This window comes from Pterocles gutturalis, unplaced genomic scaffold, assembly GCF_000699245.1.
Source record: "Pterocles gutturalis isolate BGI_N339 unplaced genomic scaffold, ASM69924v1 scaffold11743, whole genome shotgun sequence".
NCBI classification, from domain to species: Eukaryota; Metazoa; Chordata; class Aves; order Pterocliformes; family Pteroclidae; genus Pterocles; species Pterocles gutturalis.
Window position 1 is genome coordinate 3,859 of NW_010123107.1, and position 24,204 is coordinate 28,062.

The 24,204-nt window shown below is 52.6% G+C and overlaps 2 protein-coding genes across 2 annotated transcripts; one reads left to right on the plus strand and one right to left on the minus strand.

Annotated features, from left to right (window-relative positions):
- Positions 1-338: 338 nt before the first annotated feature.
- Positions 339-10,506, plus strand: TM9SF4 (transmembrane 9 superfamily protein member 4; the record flags this gene model as incomplete). Its single annotated transcript, XM_010077778.1, has 17 exons — positions 339-452; positions 2,024-2,123; positions 2,538-2,706; positions 2,787-2,916; positions 3,909-4,032; positions 4,867-4,985; positions 5,118-5,229; positions 5,721-5,791; positions 6,205-6,337; positions 6,810-6,891; positions 7,013-7,088; positions 7,438-7,521; positions 7,722-7,897; positions 8,240-8,303; positions 8,897-9,016; positions 9,549-9,638; positions 9,972-10,506. Coding segments are annotated over 17 exons (1,914 nt in total), but the record flags the coding sequence as incomplete, so codon positions are not given.
- Positions 10,507-18,929: 8,423 nt separating this feature from the next.
- On the minus strand, positions 18,930-21,306 carry PLAGL2 (pleiomorphic adenoma gene-like 2). Its single transcript, XM_010077777.1, has 2 exons — positions 21,044-21,306; positions 18,930-20,151 (listed from the first exon to the last, which is right to left on the minus strand). The coding sequence occupies exons 1-2, from the start codon at positions 21,304-21,306 to the stop codon at positions 18,930-18,932; spliced, it is 1,485 nt and encodes a 494-aa protein (XP_010076079.1).
- Between the last annotated feature and the right edge of the window lie 2,898 nt (positions 21,307-24,204).

The window sequence follows — 24,204 nt, forward strand, 5'->3', positions numbered from 1 at the left end:
TCTAACAATCCGTGCAGGGCTGGGTGGTGGGAGCGGAAAGGTCCGTGGCAGGACGGCTGGAGGAAGCGTGTTACCTACGAAGAGTGTGTTTTTCATGTGGTTGAGCAAAGCTGATGTTTTCCTGCTTGCAGATGAAGAGACAGACACACAGAGTGGAAAGAGACTTGGTGAGAGTCACAAAACAAAGTCAAGAATGGCTTTTCAGAGTGTAATCGGTGTTTAACTGCCTGCCTGTGCTGCCCCTCTTGTGGCTGGGATGAACATGGTCCGTGGTGTTGCCCATCTCTGGTGTTGTTCCCGTGTTTCTGTTGTATTGATGTTTCTTCTCCCTTCTGCAGGAAAGGTTAAGATACGTGCTGGTCTCGCTGTTGGTGCTGCACGGTACAGACTCCTTCTACGTGCCTGGCGTGGCTCCCATCAACTTCCACCACAATGACCCCGTGGAAATAAAGGTAGGATGAGCTCAGATGGAGCTGTTAGTCCATTTGTTTTACATTTTCTTATGTTTTATTTTTTGCCTTCTTTATATCATAGCAGCTAAGTGGGACTAGAAAGTCAAAATTGTGATCCTGTTACTAAAATCTGGGGGGCAGACATTTGCTCTTTTCCACAACATTCCTGTAGGGTGTGGAGGATGAGCAGCCCTCAGGTGGTCACTGTCATCATCCTACCCCGTAGTTCCCAACACAATTCTTTTTTCTTGCTTCTGATATCTTCCACCAAACTCCTTCAGCAGTTGCACCAAAGTCCTCAAGATGTTGCTGTGTTTGGGAAAAGACCTCTCCTTCTCGCTGGAGCTTTGAAGTGAATTTAATCAGAGATTTTTCTCCAGTGTTATACTGACTCTCCAGGTGCCTAAAGAGGGTGGGCCATTAGGTGCTGGGTGAACAGCAGAATAAAGAAGTGGTTTGAATCCGACCTTTTCAGTTTTCTCTTCTACTCAGTCTGCACATGTTGTGTCTCCAGTCAAGTGAAATCCATGATAAATCCTTTCTGAGTGCAGGCATTTGTCCTTGAGCTTGCTCCGAGCTGTTCCTGCCCAGTCCTACCGGCAGTGAATGATGGAACTGCTCCGCCCGCACAGGAGAAAGCCGGGCTTTGTTTCCAGACATCAGCAATTTATGGCCCATTTCATTTATTTTTCTAAAGCTGTGGCCTCTGTCTCAGCAAAATCCAGCGCCCCTGGGGACCCGGAGGCGGGCTGCTCCCACTGAAGCAGGGTTTGCTCGCTGGCCGCAGGCTGCCAGATGCAGGCTATTTTTAAGCAAATGAGACTTGCCTGTGGCTACAGCGAGCTTCCCAGAAGAAGGGGGCACTGGAGGGGCTGCTCTCAAAGGGATTTCAGGAGCCAAATGCTTCCCCAAGTGACAAGGCAAGGCAGCGTTTGCCAGCGCTCCGCTAATAATTGAGCCTGTCTGCGTTACAAAACGCTCCTGTTCTTCCGAGCCAACTGTGGCCTTGGCTGTCACGGTGTGTCCCTGCACTTCCCCTGTGCCATGTGGTTTGTGGGAACTTTCCAGAAATGTTTGGGTTTTGTCACCGCCAGTTGTCTTCCCAGTCTGACGGCTCTCTGGCTTTCCCTCAGAGATAGAAGTTGCTCAACTCTTGGTATCACTAGAGGCCAGACCTCAAGGTCCAGTGTGTCATGAATTTTTTTTTTTTTGGGAAACAACTGCAGGCTTGTGTGAAATGTGACTCTTGAATCTCTTTTGAGCTCTTTGTTATTCCTTAGAACTCCACTGAGTCATAAATTTGTGAAATCAATCCACCACACTTCTTCCTTCAAGTGTTTATCTGTGAATGAATTACTGATAAATGATAGTGTAGAGAATGTGCAGCTAGGAATTGTGCAAAAGGAAACCAAGCTGGAGCTCTCCCAGGAACTTCTGTCTCCTTTTTTTACAGCTCCCAAAAGTCAGCTTTATGGAGGTGTCTTGAAGTAAGCTTCAGCTTCTGGCTGGTGCTGAGGGTAGGAAACTATCCGAGTTCTTTCATGGGGATAATCCTTCCTTTCTCCCTGCAGGCTGTGAAGCTCACCAGCTCACGAACCCAGCTGCCGTACGAGTACTACTCGCTGCCCTTCTGCCAGCCCACCAAAATCACGTACAAGGCGGAGAATCTGGGTACGTATCTGCTGAGCAGCATGTTCCCCAGCAGTAGGCAGGCTGCCGCGTAGGAGCTGTGTGAGGGGGTGTTCGCAGGAGTAAAGCAAATGCGAACGTCACCTCTAATAAACTGTTTGTGGAGAGGGTGCTTCCTCTGGTTTGTTAGATGCTGGCTGTTTGCAAACTGGGATGCGCATTTATTGTAAAGAGGAAACTCCTTTCCTGAAGGAGGGTGTGTAATCTGCTTCGTCAGTAGAGCTTGATACTTAGAAAAAAATGACTGAACTCTCCTTGGGTCTTAATCTGGCATCTGTGGTAACAAAGGAGACCTGCTGTCACCATGCCAGTGGCACAGCGCGCTGCCAGCGCCGGGCAGGATCCACGGCAGGACGCCTGGCAGTCTCACCCTGCCTGTATTTTCCTGTTTTCCAGGTGAGGTTCTTCGGGGGGACAGAATTGTAAATACACCTTTCCAGGTTTCCATGAACGTGGAGAAGAAATGTGAAGTTCTGTGCAACTTTCCCAACAAGCCGGTCACTCTGACGGTGGAGCAGAGCAAGCTGATCGCCGAGCGCATCAGGGAGGATTACTACGTCCACCTGTGAGTCCCCTCAAGCGTGGCTTTGTGTCAGCGGGGATTCTGTGCTGCGGACAAGTTTGATCTGAAATCTGTGTTTTCAGCATTGCTGATAACCTCCCTGTGGCAACACGGCTGGAGTTCTATTCCAATCGTGAGGAAGAGGAGAAGAAGAAGGAGAAGGATGTGCAGTTCGAGCATGGATACAGGCTTGGGTTCATGGACGGGAACAAGGTAGAGAATCCAGATGGTGGCTGAGGGGTGCCCGGAGGAGCTCCGGGTGTTAGAAGTCTGCCAGGGAGCATCAGAATTGGGAATGGCAACCAAAAGGTTTTGTAAAGAGCAGAAGTATGAGAGAGGGGTTCCTTATTGGGAGAAGCGGGTGGGTGCGGGACTCATGGTACGATAGCCAGGGATCCTAGCATTGGCTCCCAGAATAACGTTGGACAGCTGCGTGGGGTGGTTTCCCTTCAGCAGAACAAAGGTGAAGTACCCCCAAGGCTGGCTGATCATGGGTGGTCTTGGAGCATCTTGTATTTAAAAAAGAAAAAAGTAAAATGTTTATTGGAGGAAAAGCTGCTTAAGTTTGCAAATGGAAGCTTAGCACGTACATCCCCGCAGATGTTTTCTGTGACTGTGTGCCCTAAGATCAGCTCTTGCACTTACCAACACATCTGGTTATCTTACTCAAGTTTTCGGTTGCCCACGCAGCTCCGATCGCTTGAGCCTGTGTTCTGGGGGTGAGTGAACCCGCTGTGCCAGCTGAGGTCACTGTCCTTTGTTCACACAGCTTAGGACAGCTGTGGGCCCCCGCAGAGCCCGGGTAACGTCTGTCTGTCTGTCTGTCTGGTAGAAGCAGCAGGCAGGAAGCTGGGGGCTGTAGCTGCTGAGGTCTGTCCAGCCTAAATGCAGTGACTCTGCTGCTGCTGAATGCACGTTTGAGGTGTGAGATGATATTGTATTTTCCAGCCAGAAACAGACTGACATATTGTCCCTGATGCTTGGAGTGGCTGAGGTGTTACCTTTTCAACATCTCTGTTCTCTCCTCTTGTTCTTTTCACCCTGGAAGTTGCTGGCCTGATCCTCCTCGGTAGCACAAGGCCTCTGGGAGCAGTTGCAGTTTTTAGGTCTCTGCTCTGAAGCTGCTTTCTCCAGCTCTTGCTTCTAAACTTTGCCTGTTCCTCCCTTGGGGTGCTAACTTTTTATTTAATGTCGATCTGTTTTAGTTCTACCTGCACAACCACCTCTCCTTCATCCTTTACTACCACAGAGAGGATGTGGAAGAGAACCAGGACCCCACCTACAGGGTTGTACGCTTCGAAGTGATTCCCCAAAGTATTAAACTAGAAGGTGAGAGACTCTTTGGGAGGGAGCAAGGGAGAAGAATCTCTTGTAGGGCCAAGAGTTGAACGCCACTGGTGCATCAGTGTGACAGCTGTTGCTTCCCTTGTGGTCTCGAGGCACAGAAAGGAGGCAGTTTGAATATAAGAATGATAAACCCCTCTGTTATTAAGGAATTACCAATAATAGAGAGAGATCCTTGAAATGCACTCCATGGAAAACTAATTCATACAAAAATTGGAGTTTGGGGGTTGGGTGGTTTTTTGCACTGTGTCATTTAGCATGAAGTTTGTGTGACATCATCTCTTGTTGTGCCCCAGATGTCCCCCACTGTGACACTGCGTGCCAGTCTGGAGACCCACAGAATGTTTGGAGCTGTTGTAGGGGGACCGAATGTTAAAAATAACGGTTAGGGGAAAACACTTCCCCCTCAGTGAGCCCAACGTGAAGCAGGTGTCTGGAAGGGAGGTTGCTCATCGTGTGTATCACCCCGTGCACCTCTCCCCTGGCCGCAGCCGGCTCTGCTGGAGAGCTCTTGTTTCTCAGCGTATCATGTGGGACAGAGGATTTGTTCATGATCTGGATCCTTGTCTTCAGAGCCTCTGGCTTGTGGGGAACAGCCCGATGCATAGCTTTCCTTAAAGCGTGTTAGTGGTGCTCCACCTCTGGTCGGAAGAGTAGTTCTGCAGACTGCAAAGTGGGAGGGAATGGAACGAGTGCCTCCCCTGCAGAACTGGGAGGAGTTGCAGCCCAGCGCCTCGGGGGCACCTGGGGCCAGGATGGTCAGTGGGAGCGGGGGTTCCTCCCGGGACGGGCTGACCCCGTGCCGTGTTTCCCTTACAGACCTGAAGGCTGATGAGAAGAGTATGTGCACGCTGCCTGAAGCAACAGGCTCTGCCCCTCAGGAGATAGATCCTTCGAAAGAGAACCAGCTGCTCTTCACCTATTCTGTGCACTGGGAGGTGAGGGGGAACAGGACCTGGCTGGCAGCTTGCTGGCCTGGTGGCAGTTAGTGCTCCGGAGTCTGTCACAGGGGCGGTGTGGAAGGACGTTGGGAATGTGCTGGTATCACAACAACTCTCCTGTTCTTTCAGGAAAGTGACATTAAATGGGCTTCCCGCTGGGACACCTACCTGACCATGAGTGACGTGCAGATTCACTGGTTTTCAATCATTAACTCCGTTGTGGTCGTCTTCTTCCTTTCAGGTGAGTGAGGTGTGTGGGGTGATGAAGGCTTTGCCATTCATCTGCAGGGAACTGTCCCTAAGCCTCAGCTGGAGGTGGCCCGGGAGGATGTGGCCGTGTCTGAACCTCATCGGAAGGGGCAGGAAACGAGCGTTAGCACCTGAAACCTCCTGGTTCAGGCAATGCCCCATGGAGCCAGACAGTCACCCGCTTCTGCTCTCTGCTGGGGTGGCAGGGGGAGTATAATGTGGTTAACACACATCTTGGGTGTCTGTATTTAAGGAAAAAAAGCCCCAGGAAAGCCACAGTGCCCTGTTCCTGCTGGAATACTGCCTCCCCTGCTCCCTGGGGATTTGTTTCTGCCTTTGCTGGAGGCTGGCGGCGATGGCTGATGACTCAAGGCCTCCTCTCCCAGAACCACGTGGTGGTGGGAGCCGTGGAGTTGCCCAGCGTGAGAGCAGCACGGCCACGTAGCAGCCTCGGAGCTAACCTCAGGTCGTGCTTGTTTGCAGGTATTCTCAGCATGATCATCATCCGGACCCTCCGGAAAGACATCGCCAACTACAACAAGGAAGATGACATTGTACGTGTGTGTTCTCGGGGCTGGATGGGAGGGGAGGGATGCAGCCTGTAGAGCTGGGTGTAGTGTCTCTGTCCTTGGCCCTGGTTTCCTTTGAGCCCTGAAGCTGGGAGGGGCAGTTCTGTCACCTGCTGTCACGACACCGTTGGCTGTCTGTGTACAGTGGCAGATCACCGGTTTAGATGTCTGCAGACCCAAGTCATGACTGCAGACAGCTCCATAACTGTGGGCCCTGGCACTGGCAGTTCAGGTCTTCACTGTTTCAAGCTCAAGAGGAAAGAAGTTCAACTAGAGTGATATAATTTAGTAGGAGAACTGAAAACAGCGAAATTAATGTCTGGGGCTGGCTGTGACAGGACCTTCATTTCCACTGTTAGACCGTGTCTGAAAAACTCCTTTTCCTGTTGTTGCTACAGGAAGATACGATGGAGGAATCTGGTTGGAAACTTGTGCATGGAGATGTCTTCAGGCCTCCGCAATATCCGATGATCCTCAGCTCTCTCCTGGGTTCTGGAATTCAGCTCTTCTGTATGATCCTGATCGTCATCTGTAAGTGGCACGTGCTGCGTGGGGCGGCTGTAACGAGAAGAGGGACGGTGCTCGAGGGCGTTTGTTGGCTTCAGCCTGCGCTCCCCTTAGCTTCAGGGAGGCTGCGTTAGGACCGCTTCATGCTGCAGGCCTATGTGCAGCGTTTCTGGGTCTCCAGGCAGCATTTCGCAGCTGGAGGCACCTCTCTGTGCTTCTGTTGCCTGTTATGAGCCTGGGTGACAGTGGGCTGAGGGACTTCTGCACACGTGTGCCTTGCCTTCTGAGCTGCGCCTGCTCAGATCTCTGGGGAAATGGAGCCTAAAGCAGGGTCTAGAGCTGAGGTCAAACCTCTGGCTCGCTCTCTCTGGCCGGTGCTGGGGCTGTGGGGGTGTGAGGCAGGGATTCCAGGCAGCTGGGGGCTGCTGATGGGCTGGACCCCGTTCTCCAGACGTACACCAGAGCTGCTGGTCTTTGTCCTTTTTTCCCTCTGCAGTTGTTGCCATGCTGGGGATGCTGTCGCCTTCCAGCCGGGGCGCGCTGATGACCACCGCCTGCTTCCTCTTCATGTTCATGGGGTAGGTGTCTCTGCCGGTGTCTCTGCCGGCTCCCCGCAGCAGCGCTGTCCTGCCCGCCCCTCCTCTCCCTCTCCCCAACAGCGAAAGGTCATTTTCTTCCTCTTGGCTTGTTTCTGTCCAGGGTTTTTGGAGGATTCTTTGCTGGCCGCTTATACCGGACTCTGAAAGGCCATCGATGGAAGAAGGGAGCCTTTTGTGTGAGTCTGGTGGTTATTCTGTGCTGTTTATCCAAGTTTGCTGATGGTGGGATATGTTGATAAGCTCCACGCGTGTTTGTGGGTAGCAGGACGCAGCCCCGGCTGTGCTGCAGAGCTTTGGGGTGGATCGAGTCCTCATGGCTTTACGTGACAGGGCTAACACCAGAGCACGTGCTGCAGGAAAGCAAGAGGATTGTCCAAGATCCTCCCCACAGCCTGTCTGCTCTGTGTTGGTGCTGCAGCAGAAGGGATCCTCCCTCCACATGTGCCTTGTCCCAGCAGGGGACTCGTTAGAGAAATATCTGGCTGCGAGTCCCGCGTGTTCTCTGAACCTGTCCTTGCCTTGCAGACAGCTACCCTGTACCCGGGCGTCGTCTTCGGGATCTGCTTTGTCCTGAACTGTTTCATCTGGGGGAAGCACTCCTCCGGAGCGGTACGTACTGCCTTCGTCCTGGAGCCTGCTGGGCGGGAGGAGGGGGACTGGGCTGTCGGGGACTCGCTTAGTTTCACGGTGTCTTTCTAAATGTGGATGGCGATGCTGTGGTCAGCTGGAGGGTTGGTCTGGCAGGTGAGTTCAGTTCCCAGGGCGGGTGAGCCGTCAGCCTCACTTTGTGACACTCGGTGCCTTTCCAGGTGCCTTTCCCGACCATGGTGGCCTTGCTCTGCATGTGGTTCGGGATCTCCCTGCCCTTGGTCTACCTGGGTTACTACTTCGGATTTCGGAAGCAGCCGTATGACAATCCTGTGCGGACAAACCAGATTCCCAGGCAGATCCCAGAGCAGAGGTGGTACATGAATAAATTTGTCGGGTGAGTGATGAGCGTGTAGGAAATGCAGTGAGCTGAGCCCCCTCCCCTCAGTCCCTGTGGGTTGCTGAGCATCACCTTCAGCCGTTCTCTGGACGCTGATGGCAGATGTTCTCCCTTGAGCAACGCGGCATCAGTGACACCCCGACAGTTCTGCTGTGGTCTGGCTGGTGCCTGCTCATGTGGCACGAGCTCAGCAGCAGGAGCAGCTGAGCCATTTACCGTGTGAAATTTATCCCAGTAACCTGGAGCTTTCGCTGGGAGCGCTCTGTGTGCTTCCAGGGCACTTTTAATGCCCAGACAGTTTTATTCTGCTGCTTATGATTTTTCTTTCTCTCTCTGTAGGATTCTCATGGCTGGTATTCTGCCTTTTGGAGCCATGTTCATTGAGCTGTTCTTCATTTTCAGTGTAAGCATTTAACCCATGTTACTCCAAACAGGATTCCTCTCATGCCAAAGCTGTTGAAAGGAAGGGCTTCCCCCGAGGCAGTCTCCAGGACTTGCTGCGGGGGCTGGCAGGTTCCCCCCAGGCCCTTTGGTTTTGTTTCAGTAGGGAGCTGGGCTGTGGGTCTCTTCGGACTGTCCCCTTGCCAGAGACACCTGGAGATGTCTGTGGGACGCTCCCTGGTGCTGTGAAGGATGGTGGTAAAGATAAAAACCTCACTGTAACGTTATGTCAGGGAGGGCTCCTGGTCGTACGACAGTCACTGAGCCACTCCAGCGGCTCCTGGTTTTTCCCCTTCTATGGACAGGGAGGAATTTGCTGCTCCATTGTGGGGGAGATGGAGGGGAAGGAACGAGCTACCCCAGAGCTGTCTTTGGCACCTTTTTGCAACCTGGTTCCTCTGAAGTACTGTTGTGAGATGCACTAGATCTGTGGTTTCATCTCTGTGAGGCCGAGGGGCCCCTCGTTTTTCCTTGGGTTAGCTGATAGAAGTTAGTCTCGCGTTCACGGATTGATCACGGTGGCACGGAAACAAATTTCTGCTGTGTCTGTTTCAGGCGATCTGGGAGAACCAGTTCTATTACCTGTTCGGCTTTCTCTTCCTGGTGTTCATAATCCTGGTGGTCTCCTGCTCCCAAATCAGCATCGTCATGGTGTACTTCCAGCTGTGTGCTGAGGTGAGGATTCCCCGTTTGCTGTTTCGGTGGCTCAGGGCACACGCTCGCTCCTGGAAAAGCACAGCTCACGCTGCTGCTGCTGAGCAGAAATCCGGTGCAGCCCAGCTTCACGAGCATGGCCGCTCTCAACACCTCTGCACTCCAAGGAGAATTGAAGCTCCTGGGTTATCTGCTGGGAACTGGTTTCACACCAGAAATTATGCTGGGAGCAGGGTATTCTGAGCTGACATCTCTTCCCAAATAACCTATTTCATTCCATCCACGTACAAAATGAAACGCGGGGCCGGCGGTGAGCCGTGCTCGTCGGCAGCAGGTGCTGTGACGCTGCCCTGGCTTTGTGTCACTGGTGGCTTTTCATCCTCTTTGTATGGAAACGCTTCTGTGACAAAGTACTTCCCCAGCCCCAAACTGTGGTTTTCCTTTGAAGGAAAAGGGGGATGTTCTCCCTGTCCCAGAAAGGTGACAGCGCCCCTGGGACAGTGACCCAGGCAAAGGAAGCCTGTGGGTGACGCTGAGGTTTTTACCCCGCCAGGATTACCGCTGGTGGTGGAGGACCTTCCTGGTGTCTGGAGGATCCGCCTTCTACGTGCTGATCTACGCCATCTTCTACTTTGTGAACAAGGTATCCTCATTCCTCTTGTGAGAGTGCCGCCGTCCAGAGGAGACGGTTGGATCTGGGAAGGGACATGGTGGGACTGTCTGGTCCCAGCCTCTCCCCTCGCCTGCCCACAGTCCTTCCAGAGGGGAGGGAAGCCCCTGCCCGCATTCTGTGTGGAGCGGTGTTCCCTCACCCCCCCTGGAAGGGGATGTCTTCAGCTGGTCAAAAATGAACCGAGTGGAGGGTTTTCTCTCCTCCTCTGTGGAATGTCCCCTTGTCAAGGGCGCTGCCTGGTTGGGGAGCTTCTCCGGTTACCTCTGGACTTGATTTCGCTTGTTTTTTCCTCTTCTGTTTCAGCTGGATATTGTGGAGTTCATTCCCTCCCTACTCTACTTTGGCTACACCGCCCTCATGGTCTTGTCCTTCTGGCTCCTCACTGGCACCATCGGCTTCTATGCAGCCTACATGTTTGTCCGGAAGATCTACGCCGCGGTGAAAATAGACTGAAGACGCACAGAGCCAGCAGAAAGCAGACACCTCTGACTGCGTGTCCTCCTGGGAGCCGAGGGGACATCTGCTCCCAACTCTTTTAAGGAAACAAAATCCAGTGGGAGAGTGACAAGAGAAATAAATAACTCCTCATTTTGGAATGTGACTTTGGCACAGTGTACATGGATTCTGGGCTACTTCTGGGGGGAAGAGGGGTCTGTACATACCTTGCATTTTAACTTTATTATCCTGTTCCATATTTGAGGGAGTTTTTTAGCAGAGAAATATCCCTCTGTATAAGTAAACCCCCTTTTTGCTAATTCATCCTTTTTTTTTTTTTTATGTTGATGCCGAATGGATTTGAGACAGCAGTGGAAACACTTGTGAAAACGTTTTCTTCCAGCCCCTAGGGTGCTCTAGGATTCAGGGAGACTCTTCAGACAATACCAGACTGGGTTTTTTCCTGCCTTCGTGTCTGCACAGAAGAGGGAGCTTGTCTGTGGCAGAATGAGAGGAGCCTGAAGGCTTACCCAGCGCGAGCCTGGCGTGCTCTGACCGCAGAAGTCCTGCCTTCGGCTTGTTTACAATTCCATGGAGGTGCCATTCGGAGCCTGGGAAGTGCAATTTCACCCTGAGAGAGCTTGAGAACTGCAGCCCTCGGCATCGCTTCTCCCTCCCTCCAGCAGCACGAGCCGCTTCGGACGCCTGCGCTGGAAGGGCTGAGGGAGGGGGAATTCCTCCCTTTCGGAAAGCGCAGGACTTCACGTTCTGGCGGAAGCGGCGTGATTGCGCTGGTGCTAGAACCCAGGACTGGAAGGATGTGCGAGGTAACACAAGGGTTTGTTCTGTCCGCACGAGGAAGCGGGGCAGCCTCCTCCTGGGACCCCCCCAGATTGCGCGGAGCCCTGCGCAGAGAAGCTGCGGTGCCGCCGCATTAGTGCCAAGCAAAGTGACGCAGCATTGGGCCCCCGCTGCCCTGAGGGCTGTGCAGAGGGGGCTGGGGACGGCCCCGAGGAGCTCTCCCGTGGCCAGCAGCGGGCTGCCTCGCTCCCTGCCCTGCGCTCCAGCTGCTCGTGCTGCTCCTTCTCCTCCTCACAAATTCTCTACCTCCAGGGAACAGAAGACATGTCCACCCCAAGCTGTGTTTTGTTGTTCTCAGAACGGTCCATGCTCTCCGGGACAGCCGACGGGGGCTCTTCTGCAGCGGGCACTTTTTCCGTGGCTCGATGCCTGCATCAGCCCATGGGAAGCTCTTTTTAAAAGAGGTTAAAGTTTTGGGGGTTTTTTATTATTATTTTGGTCGTTTCAATGATGTTTACCCGTAAAAAGGTTCCACGTCACAGTGAAGGCTCCCTCCGTCCCCAGGCTGGCTGGATTCAGTCAGGACTGCAGCGGAGAGGTTTTGGGGTTGGTTTTTTTTTTGTGAGATCTATGAAACTTTTGCTTCTTGCTGTGGTAAGCAGCCAGGTCTCCAAATGACCAGCTGCCACGGGTGACGCCGTTCCAACCCAGACCAGTCCAAAGTCCTCCCTGGTACCAGCACTGACGTGTGCCCCCCTGCGGGGTTTGGGGCTTTTTTTAACCCCAGTTGCCATGAGAATTTCCACCAGTTCCCCGCAGGGACCCGTGTCTCTTCCCGACAGCCTTGCCCCCTGCGGGGAACTGCCTTCCCGGTGGCTCGACTCCTCGGCACCGAGTCTTTCCGGCCTCCAGCCGCCCGTGATGCCAGAGTGGAACCAGCCAGGAATCAAGGGTGGGAGAAGGGAGCAGGGGATGCACGAGCCGCCTGTGCTGTGGAGCCCTGCGGCAGTTCTGATTCGAGATCCCTCTCTGGGATTTTGGTTGATTTTTTTTTTTTTCTCTTTTTTTCCTGCCCCTGCCCCAGTGGAGAGGCTCAGCCAGCATTGATTTCTCTCCCTTCCCTGAAGTGTTTTCTCTGTATTCTTTGTAATTTTTAATTAATGTATGTATTCTTTGTGTCCTATTGTAAATAAATCTGCCATTGTCCTGTTGTCCTGCTTTCCGGAGTTCTCCTGAGCCACCTCTTGGGATTTTCTTTTCACACGTAGCCCGTTGGACACCCGCATGGTCATTGACGTGTGGCTTCAGGCAGAAGCACAGCTTGGAACACGCTGTGGTTTTCTTTCTGATATTTTTCTTCTGCTAACCTTGCCGGAGCGGTAGGTTTCTCCCAGCGTGGCGTGTCCTGTGTGCTGCCGTCTGTTGCAACGAAACGCCACCGGTCAGGGCTGCTGGATGTTTCTTGCCCGGCTGCTCCCCGGGGAGACGCTTCAGCAGCTCAGCTCCCGTGTGCGGAGTCTGTTGTGTGACTTGGGCAGCGCCGAGGAGCTGGGGGGCTGTGGGGTCGGGCAGCTGGAGCGATGGGGAAACACCCGGTGCTTCAGAGCCCCAGTGGTGGGAGCATGGTGAAGACGGGAGCTGCTGTTCCCTTCCTCCGAGCGGGACTGCGAGGTGTGCTGGTGCCGGCCCCTCACCATTGGCCCCCGGTTGGTGTCTGCCCCCGCGCTGGCGTGTTCATTGCGGGAGAGCAGCGGGTGTCCCGTGAAGACGCTGAGGACGGGTCGTGGGTCCCTCTGGTGCGATGGGTGTGCGCGGCTGGGGATGGGGTACGGGGGCTGCTGAAGGTCTGTGACCCCCACAGCAGGCAGATACCGAACCGAAACTCAGAAACCGTGGGAATAGTCCCTCTGCCCTCGGAAAGGGCGAAGGAAGGCTTCAGGACGAGCTGTGCTGGACTTGGGTTTGGTTTTGGGGCAGACTAGAGGTGCCGTGCCGCTGTGGCCGTGGCCCGTCAGCCCTCTGCTCGGGGGGGAAAGTGCTGCTGGGATGTTTCACCAGTTTTCACCTTAAGAATGAAAACTAGATCATGGCTAGAAAAATATCTGAACGCTGAAAGTGGTTATCGGCTTTTACACTGTGTTCTGAAGAGATTCCCGAGAGGACGGGATGCTCTTTGTCCTTTTTCATCCCTCAAAACGCTTCTGCAGCTGCTGTCGGTTCTGGTTCCGCTGCCCTTGTGCGAGGGGGGTCCCGGGGAGCCCAGCGTGCTGGGGTTACTGGGGAGGGGGCTGGGAGTTTTGGTGAAACCAGGCGACCGGGGTTTTCTGTGTAACAAACACCGCTCTCCTCGCCAGGAGATACCGGCTGCTGCTACAGCCCCGCGGGGCCCTGGGTCCTGTGTCTGAGGGTCTGAGTCTTTGCTTGAGAGAAACGTGAAAGTCGGGGGGTGGATGTAGGGAAGTGGGGCTTTGACAGGCCGTGTTGTTCTGTCTGCTTCGTTCCCCTTCAAGAAGACACCCTGGGCAGATAATTCAAATGCTTTTAATAAACAACTTCGTTATAAAAAATTCAGATTTCATTCTGCAAGACAACGAACGCTAATTTTAGTGATGAACTGTACATCTCCTAATGGCACTTAATATTTTAAAAATTCAAAAACCTTGTTTACGGCCCCCAAAATACTCTGTTAAAATAGGTTATTCACTGCGTGTAAAAGTGCTAGAGAGTTTCTTTTTAGAAAAACCAGTTGAGCTTTCACAATGGGAAGCTTCTGGCTTTGGCAGCCGTGGCTGGGGGCAGGGGGGGGGCGCTGGGGCTGCTGGGATCCAGCACAAGGGACACGGTGAGCTGCAGCCCCGGTGACAGCCCCTGAACCTCCCGTCAGCTCCCAGGGCTGATACACCCCAACCCCTTCCCCTAACACCAGGATGGTTGTGGGCTCTGGATCAAATCCTGCCCTCGCTCAGCTGCTCCCGCAGCTCCTGCTGCCCGGGAGAGGGTCCTCAGCGGGGCTTGGGCTGCGGCTCACACTCCAGCAGCACCTTCAGAGCTCCCCTGCTCCTGGGGGGGTCCCCACGGCTCCCACAGAGTCCCTCTTGCAACCACCCAGGTGTCAGACCACCTCGAGCACAGACATCTCTTGGTTTTTGTTCAATATCCTTGTTTAAGGACAATACTGGTACAGATGTTACAGAACTGCCTTTCTAGAAACTATTTTTCAATATTAAGGATCACTAGAGGCGGAAAACCCAACAGCAGTCAGGGCTGAGGCACTCGGGGCCAGGAGCAGTCAGAAACTCCAGGCAGGCTTTGGGCAGGAGCGGGGGAACCGGCCCGTTCCCAGCGCCAGCTCCGCTCCACCGCGCGGGCTCCTGCACCCATTTCAGCCATGTCCTGAGGAGGGAAGGATCGCTGCCGACCCAGCTTCAGCCGTGAGCAGACGGTGAGGGGGATGCTGCAGCCTCCTCCTGACAGCCTGCCTGGGTGTGTAAAGGGAAGCTGAGCTGGTCCCTGGTGTAGATTTGTGGGTTTGTTTGCTGGGTGTTATTTTCTGATCACCCGCGTGGTGTTTGCTCCCCGTTTCCGTGGCACTCGAAGCATTTCGTGGCAAGGGGTCTGCGGAACCGAGTGAAGGTGGCTCCGGGTGCGGGTTGCACCGGGTGCTCTGGGAGAAAATTCCTCTCCTGGAGCCACAGAGGGGCTGACACACGCGGGAGGATTCCCCAGGGATCCGGTCACTCACCAGAATGACATGAGTATGTCCCCGGGTGGGGGGACAGCACGGAGGTGAGCCCCAGGAGGACACAGGGATTGTGGCACAGGGATGGCAGGACACTGGGGGTGTGCGGGGGGAACGGGGGAGGAAGGGAAAACAGCCGGCGAGCGAGCTGTGTCAGGGGTGAAGGAGTGACTCCCTGGGCGGCTTCCAGCTGCTTTGCCAGGGAGGCTCGGTATTGCCAAGGGAATTATACAATAATAATAATATAACAATCGGTATTACCCATGGAAACGGGCTCAGAGAGGCCGAGAGGTGGCAGGGACCGGGCAGGTGTCCCAAGTCCTGGCCCAGGCTGAACCAAACCACCTTCTGCCGGGCGGGACGCAGGCAGGGCTGAATTCAGAGCTTCAGATGGCGACTCCCATCTCTGAGAATTGGGAAAAATACCAGAAATGTTATGAAAAAGAAGCAAATTTTGGATAAAGATGGAAGTGAAGGGTTCAGCTCAAGCTATTCATCCCCTTCACTCTGCACAAGCAAACACCTCCAGGGCTCAGGCAAGCAATTAACTGAAAATAGGCACCCAAGGGAGGGTTCAGCGAGGCTGAGGAACCAGGATTAGAGAGGATAAGCAGAAGGCAGGGTGATGGGGAAAGGATCTTTGAAGATTTCTTTGTAAAAATTTTAATTGCAGGCAGTAGAAAATGCCTCTGTGGGGTTATTCTTTCCAGATAGCAAAGGTGATGCCATGAGCTGCAGGAAATCTTCCAAGCAGCTGCTATTCACCTGTCAGCAAGGAAGGAATCAGAGAACAAAGAGCTGAACTCCCAACAGAAGTACTGAAACCATCAATCTACTGGAGGGAAAAAAGGGATTCCCCTTGAAGTGACAGCGTTTGTCCACCCTGAGGCTGAGCAGCGGGCAGGACCTAGGCAGCTGGGCAGGGTCTGCCAGAACGCTGCGCGTGGATGTTCTGTCAAGAGAAATTCAGCGCAAGCAAATGCAAGTGACGTGTTGTTCCTTCATACCAATGGATTTGAAGTGAGCTGTAATCCCATGGGGAAAAATGATCTTCAGGCTTTCACACAGCTCAGAAACCCGAGCCTGGGAAGGACTCAGTGCGTTAACCCTCTGTGGCCACAGAACCAGCTCGTCTTGTGGATTTTCTAACGAGCGAGCTGTTCTCATCCTTATTTCTAGAGGGATGTTGTGTCCTTGCCTTTAGGAGAACCTGGGGTCTGCTGGTGTGTTTGTGTCCTGCCCGCTCCCAGACCTGAGCGCTGTGATTTTATATTTAGTCAGCTGCACTGTTCCTAGCCCCCAGGTCAGACACACTTTAAAACATTTTTTCACTTAACGAAACCCTCCTGGCCAATTATTTGCCATGGTGGCTCCTCTGGGGCTCAGTCTGATGCCCCTTTCTGACACAGCTGTGCCTGGGCTACCAATACCGTCCCGGGGCTCTGCCACTGAAGCAGCCCTTCACCGAGCAGGTCAAACGCTCCACAGCCCCGGCGGCCACCTCGTGCGCTGCTCACGGGATAAGAGAGAGACTTTGATGGGCGTAACGTTTGTTACAGCTGAGTTCCGTCCTTCTGTCGTGCGTTCATGCAGCTGGTGCTCAGCGCTCGCACCTCAGTGCCTCCCCGCTGCCCTGGCTCGGTGCGTCCAGCCCCGCTGCCTCCGGAGGCTGCAGCAGTATCGCTGCGGTTCTGTTCCCGGAACAGCTGTGAAAGCAAATCACACGTGCAAAGCATGGCAAAATGAATTCCGTTTATTCTTTGACAGGCTACTGGTAGGAAAAAGATGCCTGGTTCTAAGTTCAGCTACCACTGCTAAAGGAACTCCAGTGACGGCATCTGTTCGGGGACAAGGCAGGCAAAAAGCATGGGAGCTGAACGTTTGACGCAGGAGAAGGTGTAGATGGCATTGCATACATCTGCTAACCCTGGCTTGCAGTAAGCCATCACTTCTGACCATTTATTACTAAAAAAAAAAAAAAATCTTCTCAAGTGAAGACAGGGATAAGGCTTGTGTGTAAGTGGTAACAGTGTGAAACTCTTTAATTGCAGAGAAAAGCAACAGAAGACAGGCCTGAGGTATTCAGTGAGGTAAAGAGGAGCTGAACTGCTCCGCTTACCTCTTCTGTGACAGAGAACAAGAAGGCACTCGTTGGGCTTCGAAAGGCAACATTTTACAGTGGAGAAAAGGAATTACTGCATTCATCTCAGGGAGATCATTGCCACAGGATATTGCTGAGGTAAATAAATCTTATCTTACATTTTGATACAAAAGTCGGATTTGCAGCATCGCTGGCTAACCTAAAACAACTGATCTATGTTCTGAAGAGTCAGTGGGTCACTAAACAGTCATTCTGGGAAGAATTACTAAGCTAAATTAAAAATAAAATTCTTGAGTAAAGTGGAAGGGGGAGCAGCCTACAGAGAAATGAGGCACGGCGTGTCACGCTGCGGGATCGACGGCTCAGCAGAAAGTCATGTGTGCTGACGGAGACGGGTGTGCTCTAGGGAGGGGGGGACAGCATCTGGCGTCGCTGAAGGAGCTGAGATAACAGAGCAGAGGTAGATTTTGCATTTTCTAAATTTACGGAGAACGATATTGAGAGATTTCCTGGTTTACAGTGGCCCACAATAGTTCCGCCATGCTGAGGGTGAAGATCTGCGTGTCTATAGTCACAAACACGCACCAGCGCATGGCAAGACCGACCTCTGGACCTCAGCAGCTGCAGCACAAGTGCCCGGGACAAGGGGAGCTGGAGACAGGCAGACGCTGAACGCCACCAGCAGCTCGCTGCCCCTCCCCGTGCGACCCTCCAGCCCTCAGCAGGCGGACAGGCCATGGAAGAATTTCAGAGGCAGGCAGGGAGCAGGGGAAGCAGGACTTTAACTGCAGGAGGCAAGGCTCAAGAAGGAGAGAAGAAAAAGGCCGGTGGAACCAAACCCTAAGTGAGAGGGTGACTGCAGGCCCCAGCCCTCGGCCTTTGCTGGAACTCTTAGTGTTGGGGAAATGCTTCAAATACACCCCGAGAGAGTACGCGAAGCTGGGACCAATTTTTCCTCCTGACTCCTAGATGTTACCACCCTAGGACTGAGGTAAAGATATATCTCTTGAGACTGCTTCCTGGATAAGCCCGAAGTGTACTGACCTCACTGAACTGTTGTACAAAACCCCAGAAACTCCTGCTCTGCTCCTCATCTCGGGGGAACCTGCGCAGCGGGGGTCTGCAGCCTCATCTCACCCATGCCTGCTGCCACAGGACTGGATGTCGAGGGCCCCGGGCTCCTAACCTGGCTTTCTCAAACGCTTTGGTTTCCAGAACAGAGGCACCATTTGTTTGCCTGTGGAAGAGATGGAGAAGGGCTTCAGCCGTACACCACAAAACGAGCCAAGGTATGAGTGCTGCTCCAGCCCCTCGACACGGGAGAGGCAGAGAGGAAAGGCGGGAAGCTGCTGCCGGCAGCGGCAGGGGCTGAAGTGGTCCGAGAGCAGTGTGTTTCCCCATGGGGGAAGAACATGATACTGAAGAGAAGTCAGTGCGACCTGACTTCATTGTGTAAACAGTGTTCTAGCGGCACCAGAGGTAACCCCAGTGTACTCCAGTGCCTCCTATTTTCCTAATGGCAGAAACAGGTTTGTGCTGTGTAAACAATGTTCACTGTGACGAGTTTAACCTATCGGCTCCGCAAAGAAGGATGAGGTGACGTCTCCGAATTCGCTATGTAAACGGTCTTGTTGGGTAACACTGATGTGGAGTAAGCTGTTTTCGGTGGTGGGGTGAGAGGTAGTGGGGAAGGACGGCCTCTTCCCCATTGGCTTCATACAGAGCAGGTATCCTGACTTCTCCTCCTCCTCCGGGTGGAGGTGTTGGCTGGTTTTGCCAGAATTGCAGTGTGATAACATGAAATGGAAGCTGGACTCTTCAAAAGTTTAGCCCAAGATGAAAGAGTCTCAACTCCTTCTCAGGGACAGTTCCCTTCCCAGAGAGGAACGTAGCTCCAGGATTTCAGGGAAGGTCAGTGCTAAGCTCGGCTCCTGATTCACAGATTAAAAATTAGATAAAATATATCCAGTCTATTAGCTGAAATCTTTTCGCTGTACAGGACTGGGACTTGCACGGGGCTATCTGCTGTTCCAGTCTACAAGTGCTCCCTCCAGAGATCAGAAACCTCCTGGCTGAAACAGCTTGGCAAAGCTTCCGCACCCCAAAGGGAAGGAAGAGTTGTGCGTTTTTAAGGCTCTCCGCAAAAGGGTGACGGAAAGGTCTGTTCTCCAGTGCTGCTTTCAGCTTACTGGAACGCCTGGTGGAAACGTGGCAGCGTGGTTGTGCTCAAGCTGGAGGTGAAGACAGAGGGCAACGAATGAAGGGGCCCAAAGTTCAGCGAGGCCCCAGCTCCAGGAGATTCTTGAGGTTGGTGTTGCAAAGTGGTAAGCAGTGGCTGCGTCTCCCCCTGCGAGTAGCCCATGACCAATCCCCCTGACGACACAGGTGGATTGCAAGGAGGAAGATTGAGGGGGAGGAAGCCAAGAAGATGAGAGAAGTCCATGTTAGCAGCACAGAGAGCCTCTGAGAGGTTAGCAGGGCTCTTGGAAAGCAAAGCCTCATCCAGGGGAGGGGGCTGAGGCGAAGAGGACTGAGGCTCACCAGATGAGAGAGACAGGCTGCCAGGGAAGTCTGACAAGAAGCTGTCCACCTCTACTTTGGGAAGTTTCTCAGGCAAATATGAGGTAGATCCAAGTGGATACTTTGGAGGAGGTTGCGGTGGGGAGGAGATGGGAGAAGAAGACTCCAGAGGATAGTTCATTCCCATGGGAAGAGAATTAGGAACCAAAGAATGGGGCATCCCTGAGCTTGGCATGGTTTGGAGATGCGTGCTGTACATGCCCACCGGCAACATGCCAGGGAAGCTCTTACCACCTATCATGTCTCTGGAGGCCATACACAGGACGGGACTCAGCTCCTCTTTCACTGCGACAGACGAGCTGCAGCTTAGGAGACCCAGCATGTCCACGGGCTCTGTCTTAATCTTCAGCAGCTCCTGGGAGTGGCTCTTCTTCATGTGCCGGGTCAGATGGTCTTTCCGCCCAAACCTCTGAGCGCAGTACTGGCACAAGAAGTCCTTCCGCCCCGTGTGCACGACCAAGTGTCTCCGCACATCTTTCCGGGTGTAGAAGCGTCGATCACAGTGGTCACACGGATGCTTCTTTTCCTTCGCTCCGCCAGAAGCCCGCCTGGAATGAGCTTTGAGGTGCTCCAGCAGGACTTGGGTACTTTCAAAGGTCTGGAGGCACACCTTGCAGCTGAGATCGCCGCTGGCAGCTGCGTGCATGGCCAGATGTCGCCTGAAGCCGAGTTTCGTGTTGTAGTTCTTGCCGCACTCGGGACAATGGAGGGCCTCCTTGTTGGGATCGTGGGTCTGGAGGTGGTTGCGCAGGTGGTCTTTCCGGTGAAACATCTTCTCGCAGTACATGCACTGGTGAGGCTTCTGAGCAGAGTGCGTGGCCATGTGCCTTTGGGAAGAAAAACAGGAAAGTTTAGACTAGTGTCCAACCCCTACGACAATATTCACTACTTTTTCAAAATTTTCCTTGTGTTCCACACTTCATGCCATGAAAACCCCAGATGGCATTTTACGGCCACTAAAGGCTGTGCCCAGCAGCACAACATTTCCCAGAACATTCACAGATTCTGTCTCAGCGCTGCCCGTCCTCCCTAGAACGCGTCACCCCCGCACAGGTACGCTTCAGCCATCTACTCGGCTCCTGTTCTCTCTGCTGAGGCTATCAAAGGGGGAAACACCAAAGAAAACCCGGGCAGTTTACGACAAGAAATGCTTCTCTGCTGGTGAGATGGCTTCATTTCATCAGTCGGCATCAGACTGCGGCACTGTCTGTTGACAGCCGCTGTGGACTGATGTCACCTTTGGTATCTCACACTCTCTGGTTCATCTAGTTTCAAGTTTCTAGTGATGATATAGTTTAATCATTCTCTGCTGCATTTCAGCAGATAAATGGGAACTCTACCTCTTCATGCTAGAACAATAGCTGCCACAGAAATATTCCTGTGATTAAAGTTAGAGGTAAGGCTTACGAAATGTTAATGCCATTCTTGCTTTTCATTTTGTTTTTTAACCTAAGAACTTCACTTTCTGCTTCAATTTCCTCCTTAGTAAAACAGAAAACATCCTGAGCTCAGGATAAAGTATTCTCTGAGGTTCTCGGGAAGGTGCTTAAAGAGACACCAAGTATGGTAACGTCTGTGACTCAACTGCTCTGCAAGGTAACAAGGGCATTTCCCCTCCTCCACCTTCTCAGAAATTCAAGCAAAAAAACACCATGGAGGGGTTTTCCTCTCTCTTCTGGCAGGGGAGCAGTTCGGCAGAGGCGCTCGGCAGTTACCTACCTGTACAGCTTGTACTTGGAAGCAAAGGCTTTGCCGCAGTGCAGCTGCGGGCAGTTGTACGGTCTCTGCTCGGTGTGAGACAGCGTGTGAGTTCTCAGCTTCTCCACATTAGTGAAGGAGGTCTCTGATATTTCACACTGGCATTTTCCCTGACTTTCGGTCTCTTCACCTCTTGGTCTGGGGGCTAATTTCCAGCCTGTCTCTTCCTCCTCCTGCTTTGCATCTTGAATCCAGTTGGGAACACTGGGAAAAAATGCCGTCATGGCAGGTCTAGTAGAACGTGGCCATGTCAAGCAGAACTCCAGCCTGCAGGTGTCTCGCCCCGGTGCAGCCTTCTGGTGGAACCCTCTGCGACCAAACTGCTTCAACAGCAAAACTTCTTCATCTGAAATGACAGAAGGTTGCTGGTAAGACACTGCATCTTTCACCCGCACACACAAACACAGGACGTTAAACTTTTTATAAATTATGTTTCTGCAACTATGAAGAGCCGGTGTTACCTGTTACGTGCCTTTTCTCTTGAACTATTGCAGAAAGGTGTCTCTTTATGCCCCTAAACACCTCACCTTTCCCCGGGTGTACTGTGGATTGCTTCTCATCCCCTTTTTTCATGTTCTTCACAGTCTGTTCTCACTTGTTCTTGATCTTTACTTACATGAAATTTCCCTCTAGAGCTTCTCAGAGAAACTAAGCTTCTCTTGTTTTGTATTTTTTTTCATCCACTCTGCCAACAACCTGATGCACCAGTAAGACCATCTCCCAGCAAACCAATCAAGATGTCAACAGGGCTGGGGAAGAAAACTTGCTGTTATCAGCACCACCACACCTTTTTCAGGAAGGCAACAAATGCTGCTTCTCTTCAGGCTGTGATTACTCATTTATTTTCACTTTTTTACTGTGGGGCAAATTCTGCCTCTCTGGATTAGCAAGTTTTCTACAGTAATGAGCAATTATTTTTTTCATTTACACTCTCATCCATTGACAATGGAAGCTCAAACTGTTTCCTGTTCAACAAAATCTACCTCCTCTATGCTCTGCTGGCTTTCACGTTCATGAAAATCACGTTCTTCAGTTGTGCTTGTCTTGTTGCTAAAGGACTGCCTGTTCATAGGGTTCTACCAACACCCAAACTGGTGAACGGTTAGCTGCACTAAAAACCTCAGAAAAGATCTCTTTCACTGAATTCAGCTGCCTGAGAAACTGTTCTTAAAATAGCATCAAACCCTCAAGCTCTTTCTCCCTCCATGATTGCTTCAGAGGGAGGAACTTCCTGCCTGCACATCAACACGAGTGCCAGTTGTGGGCAGGATGTGCAACTGCGAGGGAACAGACCCACCCCCTGAAGAAAGTGTCCCACCGAATGCTATGAAGAGCTGAGACAACAACAACCGCAACTCCACCATCCCTCACAAGCCAGGAATGGTTCCCTCAGGATGGAAAACACCAGGAAACGGGACAGCTCCAGGAAAATGCCTCACTAGGAGGTTTGGAAATGTCCGTTAAGAACAGCATTCAGTTTTGTGCAGCTGAATCAGAACAATAAAGGAGGAGAACTGCTGAGGTGCCACTTTGGTACAAGCCAGGGTGACGTGACAGCTGCTCCGACCCCTCGGGGTGCAGGAGTCCTGCGGCTCAGAGCAGTCCTCCTTTGTAGGTGCAAAGATGGTGAACATTTCAGCTCTCTGAGATGTGTGCTGGAAAAGAGAAACGTTCTCTACCTCCTGTTTCAGAGCTGCGCACGCGTTCTGGGAGCCTCTGCCGCTTTCGCCAGGTAGTTGCTTCTTTCCCTCTGAATGAGCTCAGCCATCGGTGCCAGTTTCAGCGCTACCTGAAAGAAGACAGAGTTTGAACTCGCTGTTTCTGACAGTAAAGCACAGAAACTATCGCCTTCCGAGTGGAAACCCAAACCCAAGTGAGTCAAGGCATGGTAATTTCTGTAAGTGATTACTGTAAAATTTCAATAACTTTCTGTTAAAATTTTAAGGTTCTAGGAAGAAAAAGGACTCCACCAAGTCTAAGTGCGTGCGGTAGGACAACAGCAACTGGGGAATAAGAAACAAGATGAGGGTCTTGCGTAGTATCAGTGATGCCCAGTACCAGCGGGAGGTCAACAACATAGCTCGTGCTTGGCTACAACACTCTCTGATCTATATATTTACGTTAAAAAAACCCTCAATTAGTTATCTTAGCAATGTTTCCCCAGACATTTCCCTGTTCACTATAACTCTGTAGCTCAAGCAGAAGTCACCAGCTACGAGGCAGAAAGCAGAGGCCAGAATTCACCGTGGGCACTTGGCCTCAGCCCAGCATCGCGCCCCAAACCGGGCACCGGCTCGGGGTTGTGCCTCAAACACGGCACCGGCTCGGGGTCGTGCCTCAAACCCGGCATCGGCTCGGCGTCGTGCCCCACACCCAGCCCCCGCAGCAATCCCAGCTCAGTGTCAGCCCCAGCTGGGCACAGGTGAACTTGGGCATTTATTGACTCTCCTCCACGATGAGGCGTGACCACAGCCCCTTAAACCGCTGCCCCGGCGTCCCTCAGAGCAGGGCTGTCACGGCCTCCACGCAGTGTGACAGAATCACCCCCTGCTTTTCCCTGCAGCATCCTAATCGGGTCCAGCTCCAACCCCAGCCCCAGGGCTCTGCTGCCACACCTCAGATCACTTTGTGACTTTCCCACATCATCTGCCACTTTCCAGTATATAATTTTTTTTTAACTATAGGGGGGGAAAAAAGCAGATACCAGACCTAGACACAGTTCTTCAGCACCAGCCTGGCCAGTGCCCCATCTGGGTGTAAAAATCACTCTCCTACCTCCTCATGCTCTTGGCTTGACCCTTTCTGTTACAGTTTTCCTACAGTCACAAGCACCAACTCACTTGTCATTACAGTTCCTGATCTCCCCCGTGAAAACCATTATTTAAGCCTCAGTATCTGTTTCCCTCGCTCAATCACTTAGAGATTTTTTAAAAACTTTGTGTAAAGTTTACATTGACTTTTAAAACCCAGGGAAAAGCTGCTGCCCCTTTCCCGTAGGATCCATTCCCAGGATGACCTTCCCCTCCTTTGCACCTCCACTGCCCTGACACGACACCGACCGGCATTTCAAAAGCCCGAACCCCTTCCCCGCACCACCAGGAAAGCCCCAGACACCACCAGGA

Bases quoted from the DNA above. Each gene is read 5' to 3' on its own strand.
- PLAGL2 (XM_010077777.1), bottom strand. From the start codon at position 21,306: ATGACGGCATTTTTTCCCAGTGTTCCCAACTGGATTCAAGATGCAAAG. The intron at 20,152-21,043 runs GTAGGTAACTGC...TTCTTCCCAAAG, and splicing joins TCCAAGTACAAGCTGTACAG to GCACATGGCCACGCACTCTG.